At 39.2% G+C, this 25,831-nt stretch overlaps 1 protein-coding gene across 14 annotated transcripts in view; it reads right to left on the bottom strand.

Moving 5' to 3' along the window:
- The window catches only part of TJP1 (tight junction protein 1), a 164,477-nt gene that overhangs the window by 36,979 nt on the left and 101,667 nt on the right, over nt 1–25,831 (bottom strand). For all 14 annotated transcript variants that reach the window (XM_040569847.1, XM_040569848.1, XM_040569846.1 and 11 more), the window contains 3 exons: nt 9,471–9,527; nt 3,733–3,857; nt 3,415–3,517 (listed from right to left, as the gene is read on the bottom strand). In XM_040569847.1, coding sequence (XP_040425781.1) covers nt 3,415–3,517; nt 3,733–3,857; nt 9,471–9,527 — 285 coding nt within the window. The remainder of the gene's footprint in view (nt 1–3,414; nt 3,518–3,732; nt 3,858–9,470; nt 9,528–25,831) is intronic.

Here is a 25,831-nt window from a genome sequence, read left to right as displayed (position 1 = left end):
CAGTCCATAACTTTAGGGTTTGAAGTTTTTGTACTCATGCCCTTTTTTCCCACCCATCAGCTAACTTTCTCCTTCATCCAAAGGCACTCCTCTGTTCAGTCTTTTAATCAGTACAGAAAAAATGCCAACTCAAACATTTTTCGTATTTTACACCCCCCCAAAAAAAAAGAAAAATGAGGGTGGGGGAAGAGAAATCATACATTTCATGAAAATCCTATTTTTCCATTTGCTATATTACACAAACATTAATTCCAATGGTGTTCGACTTGATGCATTCATTCTAACAGAAGTGATTAAATACAAACTTTAAAATCCTACCCTTACATTTCAAAACCACCACAGTACACTCCACATAAATATATGGTTTTATAAGGTAAGAGAAATTCAGATGAACTTTGTGTTTTGCAGTTTTTTTTCCTAAAGTATTGCAGTAATTTCTCCAAGATTAAAACATAAAAGAATCGTTCTTTATTCTGCAACTGTACAATGCAAGTTGCTTACATAAAGAGGGGCCATGACTTTTCCTCAAGTGACAGCAGCTGCAGAACAGATTCACAGGCCAACATGAAAATTAATGCCAAAACTAAGTTAGTTTCTCTTTCACAACAGCAATTAAATACACGATGCAAGTTCGTTCCCCAGGAGCTTGAAAGCCTTTATCACTTTTAGCTTCCACCCATCTCCACATAAACTCTCCACTTACACGCGTAGGTATCCATTTAGGATAAAGTAGCTAGCTGTGTTTAAACTAATATGAGGTAGAGAAAACACTCCTAGTATGTTATCAGGAACTTTGTAAATGCATTCTTGTTTATTAAAATAAACTTACTCTTGAAAACTATATGAGGATACATCTGGGAAGAAGTATTCAGTTCCTGGACTGCCAACCCCTTGGGATTGGTGGAAAACCTTAATTCTCACTCATCCCAAGTTTGATCACTGTAAGCTCATGACAAAGGGAATCCTTTACACAAGGGGAAAGTTATATAAGACTCAAAGTGATAGTCATGACACCCCACAAAGCGTGGGATGTGTAGCTAGCCTTTAACAAATATATGTAACAGTTAAAAAACAGACATTTTCCAGACTTCCCGTTCTCCAACTATAAAGTATAGATTTGGACTACCCTGTGAACATGAGGTTTGTTGGTTATGAAAAGCCTAGTAATAGCCACAAGACAGTTGATGTGTAGAGAATCAAACATCAACGGAATAGAGTTGTGTCAAGGGAGCTTCAGACTGGGTGTCAGGAAAAGGTTCTTCACTGCGGAGGCGTTCAGGCACTGGAACAGGCTCCCCAAGGTAGCGGTCACAGCACTGAGCCTGCTGGAGTTCAAGAAGCATTTGGACAGCACTCTCATACACATGGTGGGATTTTTGGGTGGTCCTGTGTGGAGTCCTGCATTGGACTCGATGATCCTTGTGGGTTCCTTGCAACTTGGAATATTTTATGATTCTACATATACAGATGAAATCTACAGACATACATTACTAATTAAGTCTACTTAAGAAAATCATCGAAGGGGAAGAACAAACATGTCAGGTGAGATTATCACTACAAAGGGATAAGCCTAGGAACACTCTCTCTAACAAGATCTCTTGAGAACCCTTGAGAACCTGTTGCTGTTTGACAAAAAGAAGTAACAATCCCACAACAGAAGATGATTACCAATGAGTTCCAAGTAAGGTATTTCATTGTTCTGTATCCAGGATTATGCAGACATATTCTGGTCTAAATAAACAATAGAATCCCCAGTCCATATACTTTCTTTTAGGAGACAAAAACTGAAAAAAAATCGTAGCACCAGACTTCTTTTCTTGGAGAGTAATTTTGGAACTGCATAAGAAGTCCAGAATAAAATCTCAAGACTGATTTACAGAATTTGCCTTGTTCAGATGTAACAGATTCCATGCTGTGTAATTCTAATGGTGTTACCAAATGTCAGAGGCCAAACTAATTCAAAGGCTCAAGAGAAAATAGACGTACTTGTGAATGCTCTGAACTCTTGCCTTCTTGTTATAAAGTTCTGTACAAATAATATAGGAACCTCATCAATACAGATTACCAGAACCCTTCCCACTTTTTTTTTTTAAACAGGGTAGTTTTAGCATTCTGCTGAAGTGTATTAATTGTTTTCCTTCTGCACAAAGAGGAAAAAACTCTAAGAACTGCAGCCTTTGTAGCACAGCACAATATTCTGTTTTCACAGAGTTGCTTATTTGAATACCCTCTCTCTTTGCTTAAACCCACAAACCAGTCACTGGCACTGCTAAAAACTTGTTTTTTAAATAACTATTGTATCCTCAGTGTGTTATTGACAGCAATTCTCCATAACTTTGAAGCCTGCCAACCTTCCAAAGCCATGTTTATGTAAGCCACAGGGACAGGGAAACATTCCTGATGAAAGTTCAAAGTCAGTTTGCACTAATGTAGACGGCCATTTCCAAAATAAAACCTGACTCTGTCTAGAGGGTTTAATTCTGTAACACCTAGCAAATATACAAGAAGTTCTATTATTAATTGATTTTCTCTGCATAAATGTAAAAACAAAAAACAAAAAAAACCTATTTCTACCACCGAACTATACACCAGCTGAACATCACAGAAAACATTTAGGTACCAGAAGCCCTGCACAGCTCACTACATATTCTTTTGTCTAAGGTTTAAATAACTGCTAAATCTACAAATGCAAAACACAGCACAATTTTTGCAACACTACTGAAGCATACAAGAGCACTTGAAATCTATCATCACAAAAGCTTTTCTAGAAGCCCTAAAAGTATGTTTTGCTAAATTCAGAAGTTAAGCATTGTGATTTTTATATTCTACTATTTTTGTAATATAAAAACAACTCTCAAACTTCTATGGAAAGACAGATTGCTACCCTCTAGTGATGATCTGTTCTGTTCAGCAAAGTTCAAAAGCCAGCCTGGCACTTTGAATAAGCCTACAAAATTACAGGAATTAAGGTTATTATACTTTACTTTGGCACACTGTTTGCTAAGTATAAGAACTATGTTTGTGTCTGAATAGGAGGTAAAGACCTTCAGCATACAGTAGCCAGGGGAAAAACTTGATAAAACGGCACTCAAGAAAGCAATGAAAGATTAAACAAAGCTGAAAATTGAATATTTGGCAGCCTGGGAATAACTTTACCATAAAGAAAAGGAGTCTGTATTATCTATTGCCATGCTACCCAAATATGATCATTCATATTATAAAATATTATTTTGGGTGACCCATGGGCTAAATCATCACTTAGACCTGAAACACGGCTCCACTCAGCTATTTAGGTAGGTATTACTTAAGTACCTTGCATCATGCACGTATTTCATAGCAGACAGTATACTATTTCACTTTTGCTCTATAACTTCTGAATTTAAGGACACTTAGGTCTTCAAGACATTCACTTACAATTTTGGCATTCTTCCCACTTTTCCTCAGTTGCTGAACAGCAAACGCATGCTCAACATTATCCATTGAAACGCCATTAACCATTGCAACACGGTCATTTTCTCTGAAAAGAAAAAAAAAATCACAATATGCAGTATAAATACTTCAGTCAACAAAAAAAATATTGGGGACTGAGCATCCCTGAGAAAATTACATACCTTATAAACCTACTGTACAAACAGTTATAGATATCTTGAGAGCAAAACAACTGAGAGGTTAAGCTACCTCTGACAAAAATGCATGCCCCAAGTTAGAATGCAGGTGTAGTTTGGCACTTACTGTAGCAGTCCTTCTGCTGGGCCTCCTTTCAGCACATCAGAAATAACTATTGATGTCTCACCACTCTGAAAATGAGGATTATCTCTTCCTCCAGATATTGCAATACCAAACCCAAATCCAGGGGCCTATGATGTAACAAGAGAAATGTATTTTCTGTTATTTATAGTTACAATTCATGTTACTGTGTCAAACACGGAGAGGTCCTATGGAATGAATATGACTTTTTGGAAGAAAGAAGGAATAACCATGCAATCCATAAAGCAGCTTTTTTGTTTGTTTGTATTTTTTAAAAAAGTAAAAATTCACTTCCAGAAGGCAGAAAAAAGTTTTGGACTACCCAATATTAATTGATCCCAACCACATTTTTATGGCTTGGGCCCCAGGTGGTCATCACTAATGCCTCAATCTTCACTAAGCTCAACACACCATACCACTGTGTTGAGACAGATTCAAAGGTGCTTCGCCACTTCCTGCAACACTTTCTTTGAGTTTTCACATTATGGCATTTTCCCAGTTTGACCTCACTCAGCTCAGAAACTGACAGGATCACAGCACACAATAATATGACTGCAGGCTCAGTTCTTAAGAATAATACCAAGATCACTTGTACCATTAAATACATCAGAACCTCTTGAGCACATGCAAATCATCTACATCTTAACAGAAGTAATTTGCTTCAGTATTTTCCCTCTACCATGACCTGCCACTACAGCGAGGTCAGTGCCTATGAAATTGTATTCCTGTTAGGCATTTCGAGATATAACAATGATGCTTACATTGCTGCCTGAAAGCAGTGAGAATCAGAAATAAACTCTCTCAATATAATTGATCTGCAAACTGTCTTACTCTCCCATCATTGTCCAGAAAACAAACATTGTCAGAAGGATATTTCCATTTAAATGCCATATCCTGCTCAAGAATTTATTCTCAAGTTCTGTGCTATGCAGAATATCAAATCACTGAATGCGTTTCAGCCAATTTCTCCTGTCCATTCCACACCAGCATGCACTCCATAATGGAAGACTTACCCTTTTGACTTTTCCAGAATTTTGGACCAACATGACCCAGTTTTGACAGTGAGTTTTATAACCCTACTGTGACAGTGGAAGCAACATAGCAGACTGCATCTGGCTGTAACCCATCTATGCATAATATCCAGATTTACAAGCAATTACTGCTCAAAAAAAAAGGTTCCCCATTTCCCCCCAGAAGAGAGGTCAGAAAAAGATAGCCGAGATTTAGCCTACAAGCAGTGAATAGAACCATACAATATAAAAACAAGGATTTGGAGATGCACTGTTTAGAAAGGGAATTCAACAGTTAGTAAATACTGTTGCCAGGTACAAATTTCACAAATTCGTACGAATAAAATAAGGTTGGTCTAAAAAGTGTGTGCGGGGGGGGCATACTTTACAGCTTTCTTCTACATTTATTTTAATTCTTTCAAGGAAGACTGAACACCTTTTCAAATACATTCCAGCCAGATCAACCAGAAATCATAGCTGAGATTCAAGAATTACAAAGTGCAAACCCGTGGCAGGCAGGAGGACAGTCTAAAGGATTATCATGACCACTTATGACCAGAGCTGAGCGGTTTTTGTTTTCAAATCATTCAAAAAGAACAACGTATAGAATAGCCTATGAAAACATGCAAAAAAAAACCTTTCCAAAACAGTAACATTTGCAAAGCAAAAACTTCTCCCCTTTCTCATACCACCATTTAATCTTTCAGCCTCCTATTAGTGTATAAACCAAAATTTAGTTAGCACTATACTTGGGTGGGAAGGGGCAGGGAGAAGAAAGATAAAGACAACATTTAGGTCAAACTTCATTTAAATGTCCTCTACCTCTCCTTAAATCATAAACATACACAAGACAACCGGTTTCCTATTTAAATAACATCAAGTTCTTCTCTTTAAGAAGCCCTGAAAGGATGCAGTCTCATATTCAGGCAGTACTCAGGAAGACCACTCTGTAAAAGGCTTTCTAACAATTTAAATTTAGGTCTTAAGAAATAATCCAAGTTTGAAAGTTCAAATCAAACCCTGAATCTTTTTGAAAATCTAAGAGCTCAAATAAGAAAGCTTACAGTAAACTTCTGCCTACTACTTTTCGTAGTATCCTGCTGCCTACCATCAACCCAGAGGTAAACAATAAACTCACCTGCCCTCAGAGCTGTAAGACTGAACCTAGCTCTTAGAAATCTCTTGATTTAGTAGATGGAAATAACAAGATGATCACCACAGTTTATCTAAGATACAGACAGGTATCTTAGCTTTACTCCTGATCAGTTTAACAGCATGGGAACAGCAGGAAGGAATGTACACACAATTTCTATTTTACAGGGTTTAAAAAACACATCTAGTACTTAAACACTGAGAACTTAAGTTCCAAGGATGAAAAAATCACACTTAAAACACAAAGTGCATGGTTCCTCCTTCAAATCACTTACAGTTCGGCATATAAAAACAGAAAATCTCTCGGTAAAAGATAAACTGTAGCTATCTGGTAAGCTTTAACTGAATTTGAGGCTGGCTCAGTGTTTTAAGAGCTACATTGCAGTCCCAGAAGTTAGAAGTGTAGTACAGAAAGGGAATAAAAAAACATGGCTAGAAGTTAAAGCCTCTTCCCCATCCCCCCAAAATTGTTTATAACAACTTTTAACAACAGTAGTTGGTGAATTGCAGCAGTATGTTAAATCACAGCACAGTCAGATCCCTTATATGCTCAGTTACGGGTTCTGTAAGATACCTGAAGCACTTTGATCAAAAAAATAAAGAAATAATAAAGTCTCACATCTGAAAAAAAACACAAAGTGCCTGAACTGACACATACATACTGCAACTACTGGGACTCAGTATACTCTGTCCCTGATTTGCAATATCTCTGGAAAGTAAAGGTCAGAGAAAGAAACCCTACAGGAAGAAGTGAGCAAAGCTGCATTCTTCAAGAGAAACTCCCTACATTAAAAAATCCTTCTCTTTATCCTCGAAACACTCTACAGTGTCATATCTTTTTAAAGGACCACTACCAGATCAAAAAAAGCACCATAAAAAACCAAAACGTGTATCCTTTCAAGGCACATGAGGCTTCTGAACTGCTATTAATTGGTTTAAAGAGACATTACATACAACAAACAGGTGTCCTGTGAAAGAAAAAAAGCAGAAGCATTTTTAAAGGTTAATATATCAGTGTCTGAGGTATCAAAAAAGCTAATCAATTGAGAACACATGGTAGGAACACCTCACACAGTACTTGCTAATGCACTTTTTATTTTCTTTAGATATATTTAAAGAGGTACACACAAAATGATAACTATTTTCCTAAAATGTGATGATTACTATCAAAACCGCTTTTTGTTTTTACAGTTCTGTCTAGCCTTACGGAGCACAAAGAACCAAAGGAATCCAACTCTACCATACACAGGAGCAATGGAGTTATATTGGAAAACACCACAGGCTTTCAGCAAAATAAAACTGTCAGTGCTGGAATTACCAACTGCACAGAAATTACTCACAGAAAACAAGAATAAAGGAAATCAACAATGTGTTATGAATCTTGGACTGACACGTGTATTATTTAAAATACTTGTACTCTCCTTCTATTTTTAAAGCGGGTAACTACAATGACTAAGGACCACTGACGTTTGTTAACTAATTCTGACCAGATACCATTAAAAAAAAGCAAACCAAAATGGCACAGCAAATCATAGTGCAGTAGCTTCCTTGGGGTGCAGGGAAAGGACCCCCAAGATGTGCTTGCCATTACACTGGCACCAATTAGAGGTCGCTGGCTCTTCCAGGGGAGCTTTCTAAGACTTTATTCTCAACCATATTTTTCAAATGACTTGTCTACCTTTAGTTCTAAAGTAAATACTGACCAAATGTACAAAAGAGCTCTGTGAGCATACCAAAAAAAAAAAGCCCAAAACCACTGGAAGCTGATGCTGTGAAGCCCAACTTGCACCTACCCTGTACACGTTCAGTACAGGTCAAATGTCACTCCTTCCATTAGTCACAGCCAGCTCACTGCCCTCAGCTAAGTCAAAATAGACTTGTCAGTATCCCTCACTAAAGGAAGTTCAGCTCTTCAAATTGTTTTACACAGCGGACAATGCGTGGTCTCTAGCAGGTCTGTAGCTCACATGGGAAAAGATGAACTCACACTGAAAAATACCCCCCAGCCAGGCAGTAGTGCTTTGAGTCTATTCCAATTTATTAATTTCTAGCTATCTTTGAGGATAACTAAAATCTGCATGCATTTCTCTCCTTACAGGTACACTGAAGTAACTTGATTTACTTAATCAGGTTACTTAATAACCTGCCTTAATTACTTAATTAGGTTACTTAATAACCCAACATTACAAGAATGACAAATAAAAAGCAAAATCTAAAACCTCACAAACAAATGTGCACTCTTCTTCTCAGCACTACGAAGAAGCTTTTCAGGAATTAAGCTGCTATTTGTTTAACACTAGCATAAAAGTTTAGGTTTTGATATTTGGCAAGTAGAAAATGTGGTGTTTTTTTTTTTAATTGGTTACATTCCTGCTACCAAAGTTATTAACAATAGCTGCCACCAGCCTTCAACACCTACATGAGAAGTACTCAGTTAACAAAACAGTTAAACCAGCACAGTTGGCAAGAGACTGCCACATAATATATCAATGAGAATTATAATCAAACCACACTTTCATTTCTGTACCAGAACTTCTGACTTCGTTTACTGTAAGTGAAACCAAGGATGTGATTTCTACGTTCAACCTATTGTTTCAAAATTCATTCAAGTTAAGTTATCTAAGTGTTTCGTTATTCTTTTGCACACTGACTGAACTCAATTTCAGGTTTCACTTAAATTAATGCTTAGTTTAACCAGAATAACCCCCCTTTCTGGAGAAACTGAGCTATCATTAAGACTACCATCCAGCCTTGTATTTCTACAGGTTCTTTTTTTTTCTTTTAAATAAAAACAGCACTGATTAAATCTATATGTTTAAAAAAGTTTACAAAAGGTTCCAACGATGACTGAACAGTTTCCATAAGAAAATAAAAAGGGCAATTACTTATAGAAAGAATAATAATTGTTCAAGAACTTGTTGGCCTACTCATTACTGTAAACTTGAAGAGTAGCCTAGAAAAGTATCACTACATATTTTCATTTTTACATATTTATTGCTTCTCTTGTACAGCTTTATGATAAATTAAACCACTTTCTGATGTACCTAAGAGCAACTCAGATAAGAAGAGTCAGTCTGAATGTAAAAGTTGCCTGTATTCACTGATTCCTAGTACATGTTATTTTGTGTAAGGTGCCTAAGTGCACCCAGACACTATTTTCAGCCATTAATAAGTTAAAATCAATTTAGGCAGTTTTGAAGATGTTTAGCTATATTCAACTGCACTGTTTTAAGTCTTTGCAACTAGTTTTAAATACTTAACTACAGTTGCAGTACAACTTTAAAAGCACGGACACTTTGGTTTCTAACCACTTTCAGTTATGCACAGAAGTAATCTCAAGCTTGGTTTCTTGCTTAGTTATTTGTAGGCAGGCTTATCTTAGAAGCCCAACAGACCAAGAGAGCTACTATCAAATAGAGCTTTTACAACACTTCTAAATTTAAACAGAGGAATATGACAGTTTCCTTTCATTTTACTTCCTGACATCTGGCTTTTTCTTATTGTTTTCAAAGCCTACCAGCATCCTGAGTTAGGCACACACAACTAATTGTATTAGCTTACCCTGTGAAGAGTCACTGTGTGTTGTTCCCATATAGCTGTTTCTTCCATTGTTGTGCTCTAAGGAGAGAAAAAAACAACCAAAGATCAGATTTCACTGTCAGTAGCTGTAATAACTGTATAGTGCCACAAATAAGAACTTACACTCAAAATTAACGTTAATATTCGTATTGAATAGTAACAGAAAAGTAGGGCTGGCTGGCTCGTTCACTAGGTATTTCCTGCCTTTAGACGTCACATCTGAACTTCTAGTGCTTGTTCCAGGGGACTGGGGTAAAAGAACTTAAAATAGGTAATAGATTTCTAATAAGTACATATTTCTTAAGTTCAAAATTTCAGAAGTTTAAAGGGAAGGACAAGAAGCTCGTGATGTCACTGCTCTAGGTTGTTCATTAAGTGCACTGTAAATTAAGCTGGTTCAACACCCGCTTTCAGTTTTCCCACTATGATCCAACGTGTTGATATTTTAACTTTCTGAACATTCTGCCTTTTGCTGGTCCTAATTACATGCAGGTTGCCATCAACTCACGAGTGCCGAGACAGAATACCTGCGCTACTGTATTATGCATACAGGTCACTTAACAGACTGCAGTTCAGCGTACACTAATTCCTTTGGTGAACGCAGTGGTATTGCAGAAATAAGAAGGGTCCCAGAAAGGGAACAAGATTAAACAGTAACATTATGACAATATTTACATACCTACATGTCTGCTTAAAAGAACAGACACTGGCACTATTTAACACAGCACAAGAAACAGACATTTGGAAAGGGGGAGATAGGGAGGGAGAAAAAACTGGAAGAGCCAAAGGCTTAAAAACAGGTAAAAAGGCAGCAGGAAACACACAGCAAACAGTATGAAGTCTCCTGCTAGCCTGCTGCTACATTTTCTGCCTTTCCAGGAGGAGTGCGGTGTTTTGCCTCCCTCTTGCAAGCAAGCAATCCACTAAAGAAAAGCATCTCTGAAAAGAGTTAAAAACAAGCATATTTTCAAACTTTATCCGATTTTGTAACATCTGAATTTGCAACTAGGTTTAAGAACAGCATTATTCTCATGACTCCAAAAAGCTGCAGTTTTTGTCTCCACATTTTGTGCTCTGATTTTGAGGGTTAGGATGTGTTACCTTACAGCTAATTTCTGTTTCAGGGTTTGCTTGTCCTGTAAGCGTTGGTGCAACTGAACTGGCAGACACTTCATTCCACCAGTTTCCCTTGCTCCCCCCACCCAGTGCTGCATTGCTCCTTTGCATTAGAAATCCACTCAGCTCTAGCCCCAAAGCAGACTCTTTCTTTCCAGCTATGCATTTTAAAAACAGATCCGATTGATTTTAAAACAGTAACAATTTACACGCATGGTGATATCCTTGAAACAAAACAGAATGTTCTGCTTGCTAAACTGTTAATGAATACCGCTTTTCTTCCCCCATTTCTGATGCTCTCATTCTGTCTTAGTTTTGGCAAGAGTTTCTGAGGCTGAACATCTCCTTAACAAATGAAGAATTACCTCCGCAAGTTAAGTAACTCCTATTCAGAAGAAGGTGAAAAAGGAGTCCAATAAAGGACTGCAAAAGTTGCAATACAAAATTTAATCAAAATAGGCAGCCTCAGCTCTACCTGCACCAGGTTAGTCCAATTCACAGAGAAATTAACCAGGCAGGCCCACCTATCACATCTGTCCCAGCCAGGTCACACAGGCACAGCGTTCCACCTGCAGTCGGAGGCACTTCCTCAGCTTGAGCTACCTGGCACAGGAGTCTGTGGCTGCAGCTTGCAGCTGGAGCAAGGCACACAGCTGGCGCTGGACACAGCACAGACTGGTAAGCCCCAGCTTAACCTGCTGAGCACTGCTGGGGCGGGGAGAACTGGGATCCCACAGTCAAAAGGTACAAGATGAGAAACTGCTAAACAACGAATAAGAAAAAATGGAAGTGGCTACACAACGTGCTTCTGAGAACAGAGAGAAGACTTAGTACCTCACAGCAAGGCAACGCAGGCCCCCAAACTCCACTCCCTACCACACACCTGAGCCCAGCAGCCTTTCTACAAGCGGTCACTTGTCAAATACAAGAAGCAGCAGCTCAGTCAGCAGGCTGTTCTCTTTTCTGTATAAGTTCAGTCTTTCCACTTCCATTCTTTGTTCTCCATTTTCTCACTCATACGACCTCTTCTCATCTACTGCTACTGCCTCCCCCAGATTTTGCAGTTACATTCATTTCAAATTCACAAGACTCAGAAACATCAAATATGCATTAGTCAGATAGCAAACCAAGTAGTATCTTATTTTCATTCTTTCTGCATGCCCAAACAGTCCAATCAAGAACAGTTAAAACATTTCAAAGGCAGCCCAAGGTGAGACGTTGGCTTTAACACAAACTGCTTATGTGAGTTCGTTTCCCATCTGTAAGGAACTGCCTTCGCTCGCAGAAGACGGAGAAGTGTGATGAAGTCACACGAAGGTACGCGCCCTACCAAGCGAGGCAGAAGAACTGGCTCTTGCTGCTCTCCGTCAGCTCAGCTCCCTGTTGTAAAGCTGCTCTTAAACAAGAGCCACAAAGTGCTCTGCTCTTCAAGGAGCATCGGAATGTCAGGAATCTTGCAAGGACTTAAGTCATTCCCAAATCTGTAGAAATGGCAAACATGGCTTGTAATTAAGGGGTGTTGCCAGCCCTGCTGCCTGCTGGTGCCAAACCTGGTACCCACGACAGTGTTACCACCACTGATTTGGGGTAAACGAGGAGACTCAGCAGGAAACAGCCTACTTACTGCCTAACACTCCAGAAACTAAGAACATGAGAATAAGATGCTACAGTATAGGGTTGGGGCAACCTAACAGAAATCATAAAGTATCTCTGAAATGCAAGAGGACAACTGGTAGCATGCTAAATTTGAGCACTCCTGATACTATACGTTGCCTATCGTTCTCTACATGCATTAAGAATGAGTAATACAAAGAGAAGGATGGTATTATGACTTGTGTTAATACTGTGTTATACTTATGCTTTATTAAAATGTTTCCTTAAACTCACTTTGAGCACCTTTATACAGACAATTAGTACCATTCCCAGTTCTGTAGATGGCAACTGGATCTGGTTCCGATTGTGTTTTTTTTTTTTAAGAAATAAAGTTATACACGAACTTGTGATTCATCAATATGCAAATAATAAAACATTGGCGATTATTATTACAATTTCCTCAGAATCCTGTAAGTACAAAATCTTGTACCTCAGGGAAATATCAGAAACTTGAACAAGTATATCAATGTAAATATCTTTTCAGAAAGCTCCCTTTATGATTTGCTTAAAAAAGCACTTGAAGTATTCCCCCACTCACCACATTTCCTTGCTGCTTCTCAAAGGCTGGTGTTTTTATTTGCTTTTTTTTTTTTAATATGCCTTATCTCACACAACTTCTTTCTTCATGCATATTTCTGGGTACACGAACACACACTGAAGACTGAATTCCCCTGAAAGATTAATTCTGTACTTATACATCACGATATTCTTCCCAGCATCACGGAGGAGAGCCCTGCTGAGTGCCAGTGTGAGCAGCACTCCCATGTTTCCCAACAGCAAGGCTTGCTTCACATCTACTGCAGTTGGGAAAGCTGTGATCAGTGGCAGCACTTAAGCTGCCCGCAGGCTTGAGAAGACAGTTCAAGTTTATGTTTGGAAAGATCCAAATCACAGCTACAGAACCTAGTATCTTATGCCTAAAATAGTGCAAGGTTCCCGAAATGAAGTTCCTTCCAGTCTAACACTTCCTTCTCCAGACTTCTGCACCTAGAGGACTGCTAGACTAAAACCAAACTCCTAGGTATTCTTGCAATCCAAGCCAGAATCGTTTCTCAGCATTGCTTTGCAAGTTTAAGGGAGCTTACTTGAGAAATAACTCCTGTTTTAACTGAACTGCTTTTGCAAAGTTTAATTTGTTATTCTTTACACCGTTAAGTTTTAAGCAATTATTTGCTCAATTACAATCAACTTTTGACACGAGGACTACTGTCACTCCAAGCTTGCAGCATCATGTACTTTTCGAGTACCCCTTACTTCCAATAAAATGACAACTTCTAAAAGCATTCCTCATTGTCCCAGACAAAAAAAGTCACAAGAAAAATGTTTAAGCCGGTTATTATTTGAGATGTTTGAGAGAGAAAGAAAGAACAAACTGGTGAAGGGCTGCATCAGACAATGGAAAAAAGAGATCATTTACAGTCAGTCCCTACAAAAGAGCTCAAATTGTCTCATCAAATAAGTTGAGATTTTTTAAAAATTCAGATGCCTGTTTCAAACAGAAAAACAGTTTCCTCTTAGCTGGAGCTGCACAATTCGTATGTTTTGATTTAAATGCAGTCAAAACAGAAGAAGTTCATACATCTTATCTACCTCATTGTATTTCTTTTGGCTTCTAAAATTAATTCTCCAAGTTATTCTTAGGGAAGTCTACTTCAGCAATAGGATGCTTCAAAATTGTACAGGTTAGAAGCAGAATCACTACATCTTGATTGCGCTTGTTACATTTCCTTTTAATTCTGGTTTCACAACTAGCACTGGGATCTGTTGTAAGAACTTTTGCAGGTTTGTTTGGGTATCCCATGGATTGTATTTATCATCTGCTTAAAAAAAAAAAAACTATCTATGCCCAAAGTCAATATCCAAAACAAAACAAACAGCTTCCTGAGGAAGTTCATAGGAAAAAAAACCTGAATCTTCCTCAGCCAGCGTTATGCAGGGAACCGAGAGGTCATTTCCCCCACCAGCACAGCAGCTGAGCACCGGCTTGGAGCAGCGTGCTGTCTGCAGCACTGACCAGCAGGACTTCCACAGACACTCACCTTTGTCCTCTCCCAGTTAAACTACAACCACCTAGAATTTCACCAGATTCTCTCCAATCGTCATACACAGACACCATAAAGGCCTTCGCTGAATAAAAATACTCGTTTTTTCCCCCCCACAACACACACTCTTTCCCTGTAGTTATTGCAAATAAAATAGAATCGTAGCATCTGATTTCAACAGTGGAAGTCAGAGCTGTCTCATATAGTCTTAGTACAGACAACACACTACAGCTACTCCACAGACTACCTTAGAGATACCCAAGCTATTTCAGATCCTGGAAGCCAGCAACTGGAGCAGGTATACGCAGAGGTGGGGACCCACAAGCAGGATAAGCACAGCAAGCCCCACACTGCTGATGCTTGCTGTTTGCTCTCAGAAGTACAGTATCTCTGTACCACACTTTGCAAGCTGGCTATACTCTTGCTACTTCACTCAAGCACTCTTTGGAAGGAGCAAAGACTCTTTCCCTGAATGTATTTTTGAGAAAGACTAGTTTACAAGGAAGATCAGACAGCGCAGCTGCTACTTGATTTTATCTTCTACAGAACGATGTTCAGTGGAAGAAAAACCACCCACTAGGGCATTTGCTTGCACAATGCGTATGAGCTAAAAATTCTCATTGATCACTGAGGCTGAGAACCCAGTATTTAGTCTCACCTTCTGCTTGAGTATACGTGCACAGAAGTGACAATTGATCATTTATTTTGGAAACAGAAATACCATCCTTATTTTCTCAAACAAATACTACACACCTAAAAGATAAACCATTTCATATCGTGGATATTTATTTTAATTGTATTTTTCTTATATTGTATGGATCCCAAGCTGTAAGCAAGAGTTGCCCTCCTCCCAAACAGTGCTGTATTTATTCAGCAGGACACCTCGTGAAAACGTGCAGGCTATAGAGCACAACCCACAAGCCTAAAAATGTATCATCACGTGGAAATTTCCAGAATTCAGAATATCTACCTAAACTGAAATTAAGGATTGTTGACACTGATATGGGAAGCAGCAATAATGTCTCTACACTGATATTGGAAGCAGTTAATAATGTCTCTACTACAACAGTACCTGCCTACTGTCTAGACAACAGGAAAAAAATTATCTTTTATATAACCAAGAACAACCTTGACAAGAAAAGCTAGGATGATTTTTTCTTTTTTTAAGTAATAGCTAGGCTGCTTCACCATTCTGCTCAATTCATCCTGTGCTTCCACAACAACATTCCACCCCACAGAATATTACCTTAATAAATACAATTTCTACTACTTCCTGCTCTAGGATTTCTTAATACATGTTTTTTCTTTTTAACATGCAGATATTTCATTTTAATAACCCATCACTTCTGTTAGTTTTCCTGATCATTTTTTCGTAAGTAATTTTTGCTCTGGGTATAAGCAAAATTCTCTCTGAACCAAAACCACAGCTCAATATTTAACTCATCTCATGTAATATCCAAGTTCTTTTTTTTTTAGCATGACTCCATTTTTCATAACGGTTGCTCAGGCCCAAGCCTCACCTAAACACAGCTCTCTGCTCAGTTCTTGTTGTCATTGCTCATGGATGCAATATATAAATCAGCAGACCCTCCTTCCAAAACTCTTCAGACATCTGAGAAATCCCTAAACAAGTAAAATATACACAAACTAGGGGGAAATTGCATACCGTTGGAAAAAAAGAATAAAAATCAAGATCGTATTTGAGATCCAGTTATATCTCAGTATTTGTAGAAGTGCTTCTGATACAGGCCTGCTGAATGCTGTTATTCCTGCAGAGCAAGAAGGCTGACATTCAGGAACTCTGTAATGAGGCAAAACAAACCAGAACACAAAGACCCAGGTGAAGATACATCTCAGTGATCTTAGGTCAAGTTACTTCAGATGCTGAAGAATACCACTCCAACAACCTGGTAACAGTATCAGTCAGCAACTAAGCAAAGCTTACTAGTTTCACCATCTCTAAAGCGTGGGAAAATTACTTTAGAGTTTGGAACCCTCATCTGTTTTGCTTCTTTCCATTTTGCTTTCCAGCTGGCAATGAAATCGTGTAGGATCACGAACTCGAAAGTGCTGGCAAGCAGCATTTCATGGATCATGATTCCAGGCCAGTACACTAGCAAAATGGAACCAAAATCACAATAGAAGAGAAAAGTTATGAAGAAATATGGCTTACCACTTGGCTTTCTTTTTCAGAAAAATTAATGATACCACAGGTAGGCACAAACAACTTCCACATAGCTTATTTTTTTCCCCTTCACAAAATAATTTCTCCATTATGCTGATCTAGAACACTATTATTAGGACATAAAGACTCTAAAGAGTGCATAGTTTTAACATACCACTAAAAGCATTTTATCTTTTCTTTAAAGATAAACTTCAGCTCAGACCTGACTTTTTTCAGATCACTTCAAAAACCAAGATCCTCGAGAAACTCCATCTGATGTTTTAATTCTTTAAGTCTCATGTTGCAGCTTGAAAAAGGGCTTCTCAGCACAACTGCTTAAGCAGCACAACTGCTTAAGCAGCACACACTACCCTATTACTAGTTTCCATTCTCAAAAATACCCCTACCCTCCACTCCCCCCATGATGTTTTTGTATGTGTGTACGTGGCCATATGTGGCTGTTTTTTTCACCTGTATCTGGTCCCCATCCTTTTATCTCAGCTCCACTGACAGCAGGTGCCCATGGTGGGGCTTGTAAGTCAGCACTGATGATAACATAAAAACTCAACAAATCACAACCCCACACCAAAGTGAAGCTCATTAAGGGGACACAGCTATGGTCAGTTTCACTGCAACTGACATAACTTGGAGGGAGTAACTCCAATCAGATATTTCAGGTGGTTTGTTTGTTCATTTTTTAAAAACTGTGGGGGTGATCAAGTACTGGAACAGTGTGCCCAGAGAAGTTGTGGAGTCTCTGTCCTAGGAGGCTCAAGACTTCTGGACAAGGTCCTGGGCAGTCTGCTGTAGATGACAGTGCCTTGAGCAGGGAGTTGGACTGGATCATCTCCAGAGGTCCCTTTCTACCTCACTGCTTTGTGATTGTTCTCCCAGGCACACCTAACAAGAACTGCTTTGAGCAGATGGCTGTGCTAGCTGAACTCTCGAGTCCCTTCCAACCTCCTTTTTCTGTGATTCCATCTAAGTCATGTTTCTAGTGCATTCCTGAAACCAAATCCCACCATCCAACTGCAGACACAGCCTCCATCCCTGATCTCATACTTAGCTCGATGTTACTGTTTTATCACTCAGTTAAGAACGTAAGCTGGACTTCTTCCAGGTTGTTTTTCTCTGCTGGGGGAGGAGGAGAACACAGTACCGTTATCACAGAAAACTCAATCATACTGCATTAGTTTTATATAAGAAACCTAAATCAGGTTTATGTAACTCAACATTACTTTTTAATTAAAAATTAAAAGCCAAAACACACACAAATGTAAGATACGGATACCGAAAATTACCATCATGTAGTCAGAGATCAGAGCAGCAGACAAAGTGTTTGAGCACCTCACTTTAAGCAAGAGCATCCCTTACCTTGCTTTTAATCCAGAAAATATGCATGTGGTTACCAAGCACCGCACCTTGCAAACATCAGCTCTAGGTGGTACGCTCAGCAGGTCTGCCAAATGACAGCCTCTGGAGAAGCAACGGGATGCACTAAGGCACAGGAGGGCTGTTCTCCCAAGGTACTGCTTGAAGTTCTCTGTATCACTCAGACCAAATGTACATCCCAGAGATGTGCATGACAGTTCAAGTTACAGATGCCATGTTCCAATTTGACAACAAAACACATGAAAGTACACGTAGATTAATTCCTCCTTACAACTTTTTTTTTTTTAAAAGGCCAAAGCCACTACAAGCAAGAAATGTTATGGTTAACTTGCCAAATTCTTCTGAAGAAGAGATTTGAAATGCAAGGATTCCAACAAACACACGCTGCCTTTTGCATGGTAGAAGCAGTTGACGAGTACTTTAGGAGCTGCAGAATTCCAGCATGTTCTAGCTTTTTTTCCCCCCTCATTCGCAGTATGAAGAAATATGTCACTTGGTGTGATAGGATTTGTTTTTAAATAGGTTCAAAATTTCTTCCTCTGATTCTCACCTACCACTATCATCAAGAAGTTTTGCACCAAGTATCCTTCCCTTCCCTCGACGACCAAGAGCACACAGATGGCTTTTGTCACCACCCCCTCCACCCCCCAAGTCTGGGTAACAGTCAGTTAAGAAGAGACAATTTTAGCAGTCACAGGGCTGCTAAAGCATCTGCAGCACACATTACAATTCTAAGCTTATACCAACTGTACACATCCAAAGGAGGTAAGTTAAGAGCCAAGGATACAGAAACGCAGGAGTTCAGAACAGAGAAGGTGAATACCGTTCAATATCACAACCCTAATTTGGTTAGGAAATAATTAGTGTGTTTGGAATAGGAGACAACAGTATGAAATAGTTTGGTTTAAAAATGCGAAACAGTGAGCACAACAGCCTTATTTCCCTCCTTTAAAGTGAGGTGCTTGTAAGCAGAAAGGGAGAAAAAAAATCAATATACTACAAGTCAGTGAGAGGTAAGGAATGTGAATTAGAGCAGTATTTCAGTAGCCCATTTGCCAGAGGGAGGCACGGGACTGGGACGGGCAGACAAGGTAACCAACACCACTGTGACCAACGTTAATGCGCCTTGCTATCTGCTTACCTGGCTATCAGCAACGAAAACATTCCTCAACTTGCTTATCAGGCAAGCATGCAAAGTGCAGAACACATTTTTCCTCGTAAAAGAAGACTACTCCCATCCTACTAAAAAAAGCCCAGTTTCGCATTGCTTCATCCTGAAATGAGTACTCATTTACCTGCTTTTCCAAAATAAGTTACTTGAAAAAGAGGAAGAGATATCTCACTTAAGCAGACACAATATAGTGTTTGACAATATATTTCACAGTAACTGTCACGCAGTCTCCCTATCCACAGACACATCACAAATCTGCTAGCTTTGCAAAGGTGGTTTTTCAGGACACATGTTAACTATTAACTAAATAATGAAGAAAAAAATAACACACAATTATCCTTACATCTGATTACAAACCAAACAAAATAGCAGTGATCTAAACTCAAAACCACCTGGTGTTTTAAGTTATAGATGTATAAAGCCAAAAAAAAAACACAAAGAAACATTAGTCAATGGTACCAGTATTGAAATTGTGAACAATATAGCACCGGAGAAGCGAGTCCTCTTCTTGTTAGCAGCAAGCCGTTACATTGCCTCCGGTAGCCTGCAGCCCAACAGATGAGCTCCAGCCTCCCAAGCAGCTTACGGCTACAGCTTAAGTGCTTATCCGTCCCCAGTCCTCGCACCCTTTTGTTCAGTGCACGCATATCAAATTGATTAAAGTTAGCTGCTACTAATAGAGAAAAACAGAAGTAATTGTCAAAGTTCAGTTTCAAATTACTCAGGGAAAGTGGTGAATGGGGTCTGGAAAGAGAAAGGACAGGTTATTATAACACTAACTGTGAAACAACCGAGCTGGTGCGCAACACTGTTGCAGAGGCAAGGCACAGCAAGCAGAGTACTTAAAGAAAACTTTCTTTTCTGAACCCGTATAATTGCAAAACCAGCACCTTCAGGCTGCTGCCTGCCAACAGAGGGTTCAGGAGCAGCAACAACCTCAGTTTATGGCTACTCGCATCCTCAGGGCAGGTTCTGAACCGAACCAGGGATCGATCGGAGGCTGGTGATGACTTTCCTGAGGAGCAGCAGGAGCAGGCAGGCAGAGGAGCTAACACAAGAGAAATGCAAGTCCTTTCTGGTGGGTTCTTCATTGGCTGTGAACACACAAGTACACACACCTACAGACATTGTCTTAACACTGCCTGCTTCACAATGAGCATGAAACTTTCTCTGCAGGTAGCAGAAAACATACCATTTCTTCACAACCAGTTATAGTGTATTTATTTTTTGTTTGTTTTTGAACTTCGCCCTGACTATACTCAGGTTTGAAAAATACAAATGTTTCTTTGATAACAATCTTGGTTTGGTTTCTGAAATGAGAGTTTTATGAACATGTTTTTATGGAAAAAATACAAGTTTTCCACCTTTTTTTTTTGTTTGTTTGTTAGTTTTTTTTAAATCATCTGCTTCCTTCTCTTCAGGACTCAGTGCTACCAACAAGCCAAAGATAAGTAACAGCAGCTCTACAAGAATCAGCAAGCAAGGAAGGATCAGGAAGACATTTTCAGTTTCCTCTCCCCTCCCTTATGACACGCAAAGGCAGCAGTGTCACCCTATCACCAAAACCAAGCCAGGAACACCTTTCTAAGAAGATGAGAAGTTGTGGTAGCAATAAACAGCAGCAATGAATCCCATTCCACTGAGGAGCGACGAGGGGACAAGAGGCAATAAAAGCAGGCCTGAGATACCGCCCAGTGCAAACAGCTGCCCTGATTATAATCCGCCTCTTTGATTTTCTACTGGCAGCAGTCCCAGCCTTGCCTTTCTCTACACCAGTGGTTCACAACCTTTTCCAGTTTGCAGATCTCACCAAAAAAAACAAGTTGGATGCAAATTGCCATGTATTAAACTTCAGCTAAAAAAAGCAAACCTCTTGTCAGCAGCAGCTTCTGGGGTTTTGGGGTTTGGATTTTCTCCTTGTTGTGGACTGCACCCCTACTCCCACTCCAGATACCTGTGAAGTGCCACGAGTGCCAGGCTGAAGAATTACCATAGCTGTTCTGTACTCACTGCCTCAGAAGACAACAACCCATCCCCTTTGCTTCCCTTCCTGAAGCCAGGGTAGAAGAGACATTGGCTACAGCTTCTAGCACAAAATGACAGAGTAATTTGTGGACAAGAGGCTTTACACAGGCTTCCAATTAAACTCTGAAAATATTTGGATGTACATAACCACTATGCCTTTTCCCATCCCACCCCACAGACTTACAGCTACTTTTTCCTTCTTATTTGCACATCAAAGCAGGGGAAGGGAGAAGTGGATTAACTCAAGAGCACACGCTGCTGACCAGATCAGAACTGCCTTGCAGCACGCTGACTGCTCACATAGACAGCGGAACAGCACGCTTCTGAACTGATAAAATGCCATCTTCTCCTCAAGTGCCATTTGGTGGCCTTTCAGTCCTTCTGACCACTGTAGCTCGTTTGCTAGACTACATTTTATGTCACACTTACAAGACTTTCTAAACTTGCAAAGTAAGCAACTACTAAAAATGACTTTTTCAGATGACTTCAAGGCCTTTTCTCTGTGGTCTTCTGTTTCCAAAATTTAGCATTTAAGGTAACAACAAAAAGCAAAAGTAACTAAAGATCACAATCCGTCACTTAACTACCTTTAAAAAAAAAGTCTCACTTGCTTTAAGCCTCACATGCTTAAAACCACCAGAAACCAAAATGTAACCTTAGAAGCAGTCACAAAGCCACTTTCAGTTCGGATACAAATACAAAGGTGGAACAAGCTGCCCCCTCCTCCCCCAGCAGCTCTGAACACACAGCAGTGTAACTTCTCTTCCCACTACTTCCACACTGCACATTAAGATGGAGAGCATATCAAGGGTGCAGGATTATGTTCCTGATCCAAGCATCATCATACCCATCCATCACCACCCTGGAATGCACATTCCCAAATAGGCGAGAAAACTATGTAGGCGGAAATGACTGGGGCTATTTTAAAATATTCATTCTGCTTCTACCAGAATTGCATCTTTAACTACCAGCAACCAAATTTAAAAATTACGGGCTTTGGATTTTATAAGTATCAAACAAGGGCAAAAAACTCTCCCTTTTTGAAGAGTTGTGACTATACTTCAAAATTGTAACAGCACGACGCTCGGGTTTGCAAACCAGAACGGAATGGAGGTTACACAACCTTCAGCTCACCCCTTTGTATGCCAGCACCCCTTCCTCTTTGTGGTACAGAAAGCAGCTCTGCTGAACTTGTACATTCTGAATGCAGTTTTTCTAAGAAAATGACAAAGGTTATAGACCAGTGGAAATAGGTAGTGCAAGTTTAATTTAAGTTTAGCTTAAACTTGAAGTTTCCCTCATCTTTTACCTTTTTAAACCACATGTTTTCAAGGAAGTTAGGGCTTTAATTGTCAAAAAAGTAAAGAGTTGTTGAAGAGTGACAAAGTTTGCAATCAAGCACAGAAGACAGAAGACAGCAATCCCACATAGCTGCATTTTTCTCCTCTGGATACATTTGTTCACACATCATTGCATGTTAACTCCAATAGGTTCAAAATAAAGTAATCACACGTGGCTTTTGGTATCTACAAGTCAAGGATCCAGAAGGTCATTTTTGTGACATGTGGTCTTTTCTGAGTCTCAATAAACCAGCAATACAATTTTAGGATTGCTACGTGACTTTTTTTTATTAGAAGAACTGTAAATTGCTAAGAGATGAGACAGAAAAAGTACACTTCGAAGCTCTGTTCCCATTCCACCTCTGCTTTACATATTGCAACTACACCGCAAGTAAATCAGGGTCATAATTTAGCTACATAGATATGATTTTTGAAGAAACAGATGTCAGAAAAAAAGCAAACATTGAGTTTCCAGGAGCACATACAGACAATACTGCTTCCATTTTTCTTCACATGTAAACTACTTGAAATATTTTAGGAAACTGTGTAAGACAGCATAGCAAGTTGTTTAGTTTTCCTTGCTCTGTGTATTTCAACCCTTAACCAACACATTATGTTGATCACCACCTATTTCATTCTTCACTTCCAAAGAGCTCTAGAACCACTTCCTTTTCCAATCTCCAGCGTGAGTGCACCGTCAGCTCAGCTGTCAGTGTTCCTGAGCCATATTTGCTCTCAAAAGACCAAAGCCAACAAAAGCAGTATCGTATCAACACTGCAGGCTGACGCATATACTTAACATGCTTAAACATTAAGACCAATGGGACTGCAGCACTTCTTGCAAGTGTAAAGTTCCTGCAGGGTTTAACTTCTTCCTCCAAACTGGAGGGAAGGCTGTGGCAGAGTATTCGGCACAGAACAGCTTAATATCATTATCTCAAGCAACAGGTAATTCCACATGCCTACATAGCACACATCATTGCATCAGTATCATTAAATGTGAATGTTATGATTGCTTCAAAGTAATTTTCAAAAACAGGACTTCAGATTTATTTACACGTTCTTTATTTTTAGGATACAATACAATCACATTGCCAAGACTTGCATTTTCGTTCTGCTACCAGAACTGGGTGCCCACTTTCTCCAAGACAGAGTTGGAGCTTTTCATGTAAGAAAGCCATAAACACCAGAACACACACACAATTGTAGTACCTGAAGTTTGCACTCGGATGTCAGCCCAAACCAACCAAGTTGAGGCTGGTGGAACAGTACAGCTGGCTGGTTCACAAGGCATTTTTGCTTTTTAGTGGCCTTGCTTTGCATGTGTTTCATAACACATTTAGGGGGTTGTGGGTTTTTTCCCCCCTCTCCAAAATAGTTTATTTCAGCACAGGTTAAAAGAACATGTTAACATAAACCCATTAAGCATAAGCCACTACCGGTTCAAGAAAAAAAAAAGCATCCAACATTACCAAAAGTATTGCTCATCATTAAATAAGCTTTGGTTGCCTTTGTAGACACATTTTCAAAGTGAGAAGTGGAAGAAGAGTTTGCACTCCCTACCAACACACAGAAAGCCACCAAAATTACTGAAGATTAAAGAAATGCAAATAAATCCCAGTAAATACAGGCAGCAGTTTGACACCCACCAAGAATTTCTGACAAGAAAAATATAGACATATTGGCACTGTACGTAACACTGAAAGCTTTCCGTTGGCAGGTCATATAGCATGTGAACACATTTTTAGGAGACTTGTCATTACTTTTAAACTACTGATAGTCTCTCAGTACCATTTTTAGACAATAATAGTGTCAGTACTACCTATGACACCTACTGGTACAGTTTACAGAAGCAGCTTTATCTGTACAGGTTTGAAGAGATCGTTTCATTCTCACCCTGTGAAGCTATCAACCCAAATGCCAAATACAATTCAGTAATACAATACATTTCAATTCTTTGAAAACAAATGTCTATACATAACTACTCAGACATGCTACCCATCAAACCTACCTCTTGGTAAGTATTTCTCATCTGTGCTTAATGGGCAGATGTCTATTTAGTTTACTCAGCACATTTTTTGAAGTGAAAAAGCAAGAGTGACATTCTAGCTATTTATCCAACCATCTGGAGAAGAAACTGGATAAGCTCTTGCTTAACAACTGAAATGTCTGCGTAATTTTGGTCAATTACCTGTTTATCCTAGGCTGCAGCCACAGTTCACTCAACAGTTGCCCCAAAAGCTATCAAGTTACATGACTGCAAGAAATAGACTCAGAAGGAAACAACTGATTCACCTACAAACCTGCAAAATCAGCTATATTTAAAAAAAAAAAAAAGGAACATCTTTACTAAATGAGTAAGAAACCTCAGAAGTTTAGCTTCAGTGCACCAGACAAGTCTGTCTGATGAGTCAGTCCAATGGAAAACGCTATCAGAGGGCCACGGTTTGCAGAAAAAATACTAAGGGCTTTTGAAACAATTTGAGGAGTTGATGACTTTGCAGAAAGTCCCAAAGCTTCTATCCATGAAGAGTGGTTCTACAGCAGAGACAGGTCATGTGCACAGGCAGCACTATTACAGCTGGCGTTTACTAAGATAAATGAACTTAAGAAAGGTTAAACTTGAGGGGGGGAAAAAAACTTCTCTATCATGGTGATTTCCAAATTTGGAAAGCGAACAATAGTCCAATTTGGGTACAGGAGAAGCTGAAGCTGTTACCTTCAACTTCCAAAGACAACTTAAAGAAAACCTTAAAATCCAAACATCCAAGTGTAGTTGTCTAGTTCCTTTTCACTAGAGTAGTACTTTTCTGTCCCACATCCAAGCTTGATTTCTTATTTAGTTTTTACACAATTGGCTAGGGAAAATGCACATCCTATTTATAACACTGAGGCTTTTATTCCAGAGTTTTTAAACACTGATAAAGCTATCCTTGCTGTACAACGTTAGCTGCACACTTGCAGACAAATTTCAGTAGGAGTTTGCAATAACTTTGTTAAACAAGGTAAACGCCCTGTTTATGTGTCTCCTGTAACGCGAGGTAAATTAGAACACAGAAACCAGAAGGGAAATTTTATGAAGCTCTACTCTGTAACTTTTTTGTCCTCTGCAAACTGTGATGGGAGTCTTAACGGAAATCTGAAGATGGGTTTGGAAATCAGTAAAGAAACAGCTCAGGAAAGAAACAGCTGCTTTGAGAAATACTCTTGTTTCAGTCTAGCAACTCCTTACTAGTCAGCAGATCAACACCTCTATAGCCCTTGCTCAAGACTTCAGAACTGCACTCAGGTTAGAAAAACAAAACCAAACCACTAAGAAAAGGAATTGACCGACATAAAGCACCCCTTCTCAAATTGTCTTCAGACATGAGTAACCACCCTTGGAATTGTACAGAATAGGAGTTAGCTGCCCTAACAGTTCAGCAGCATCACAAAATGTC

Source organism: Cygnus olor, chromosome 11 (genome assembly GCF_009769625.2).
Source record: "Cygnus olor isolate bCygOlo1 chromosome 11, bCygOlo1.pri.v2, whole genome shotgun sequence".
Classification (NCBI taxonomy): domain Eukaryota; kingdom Metazoa; phylum Chordata; class Aves; order Anseriformes; family Anatidae; genus Cygnus; species Cygnus olor.
This window is presented reverse-complemented; position numbering and strand designations above follow the sequence as displayed.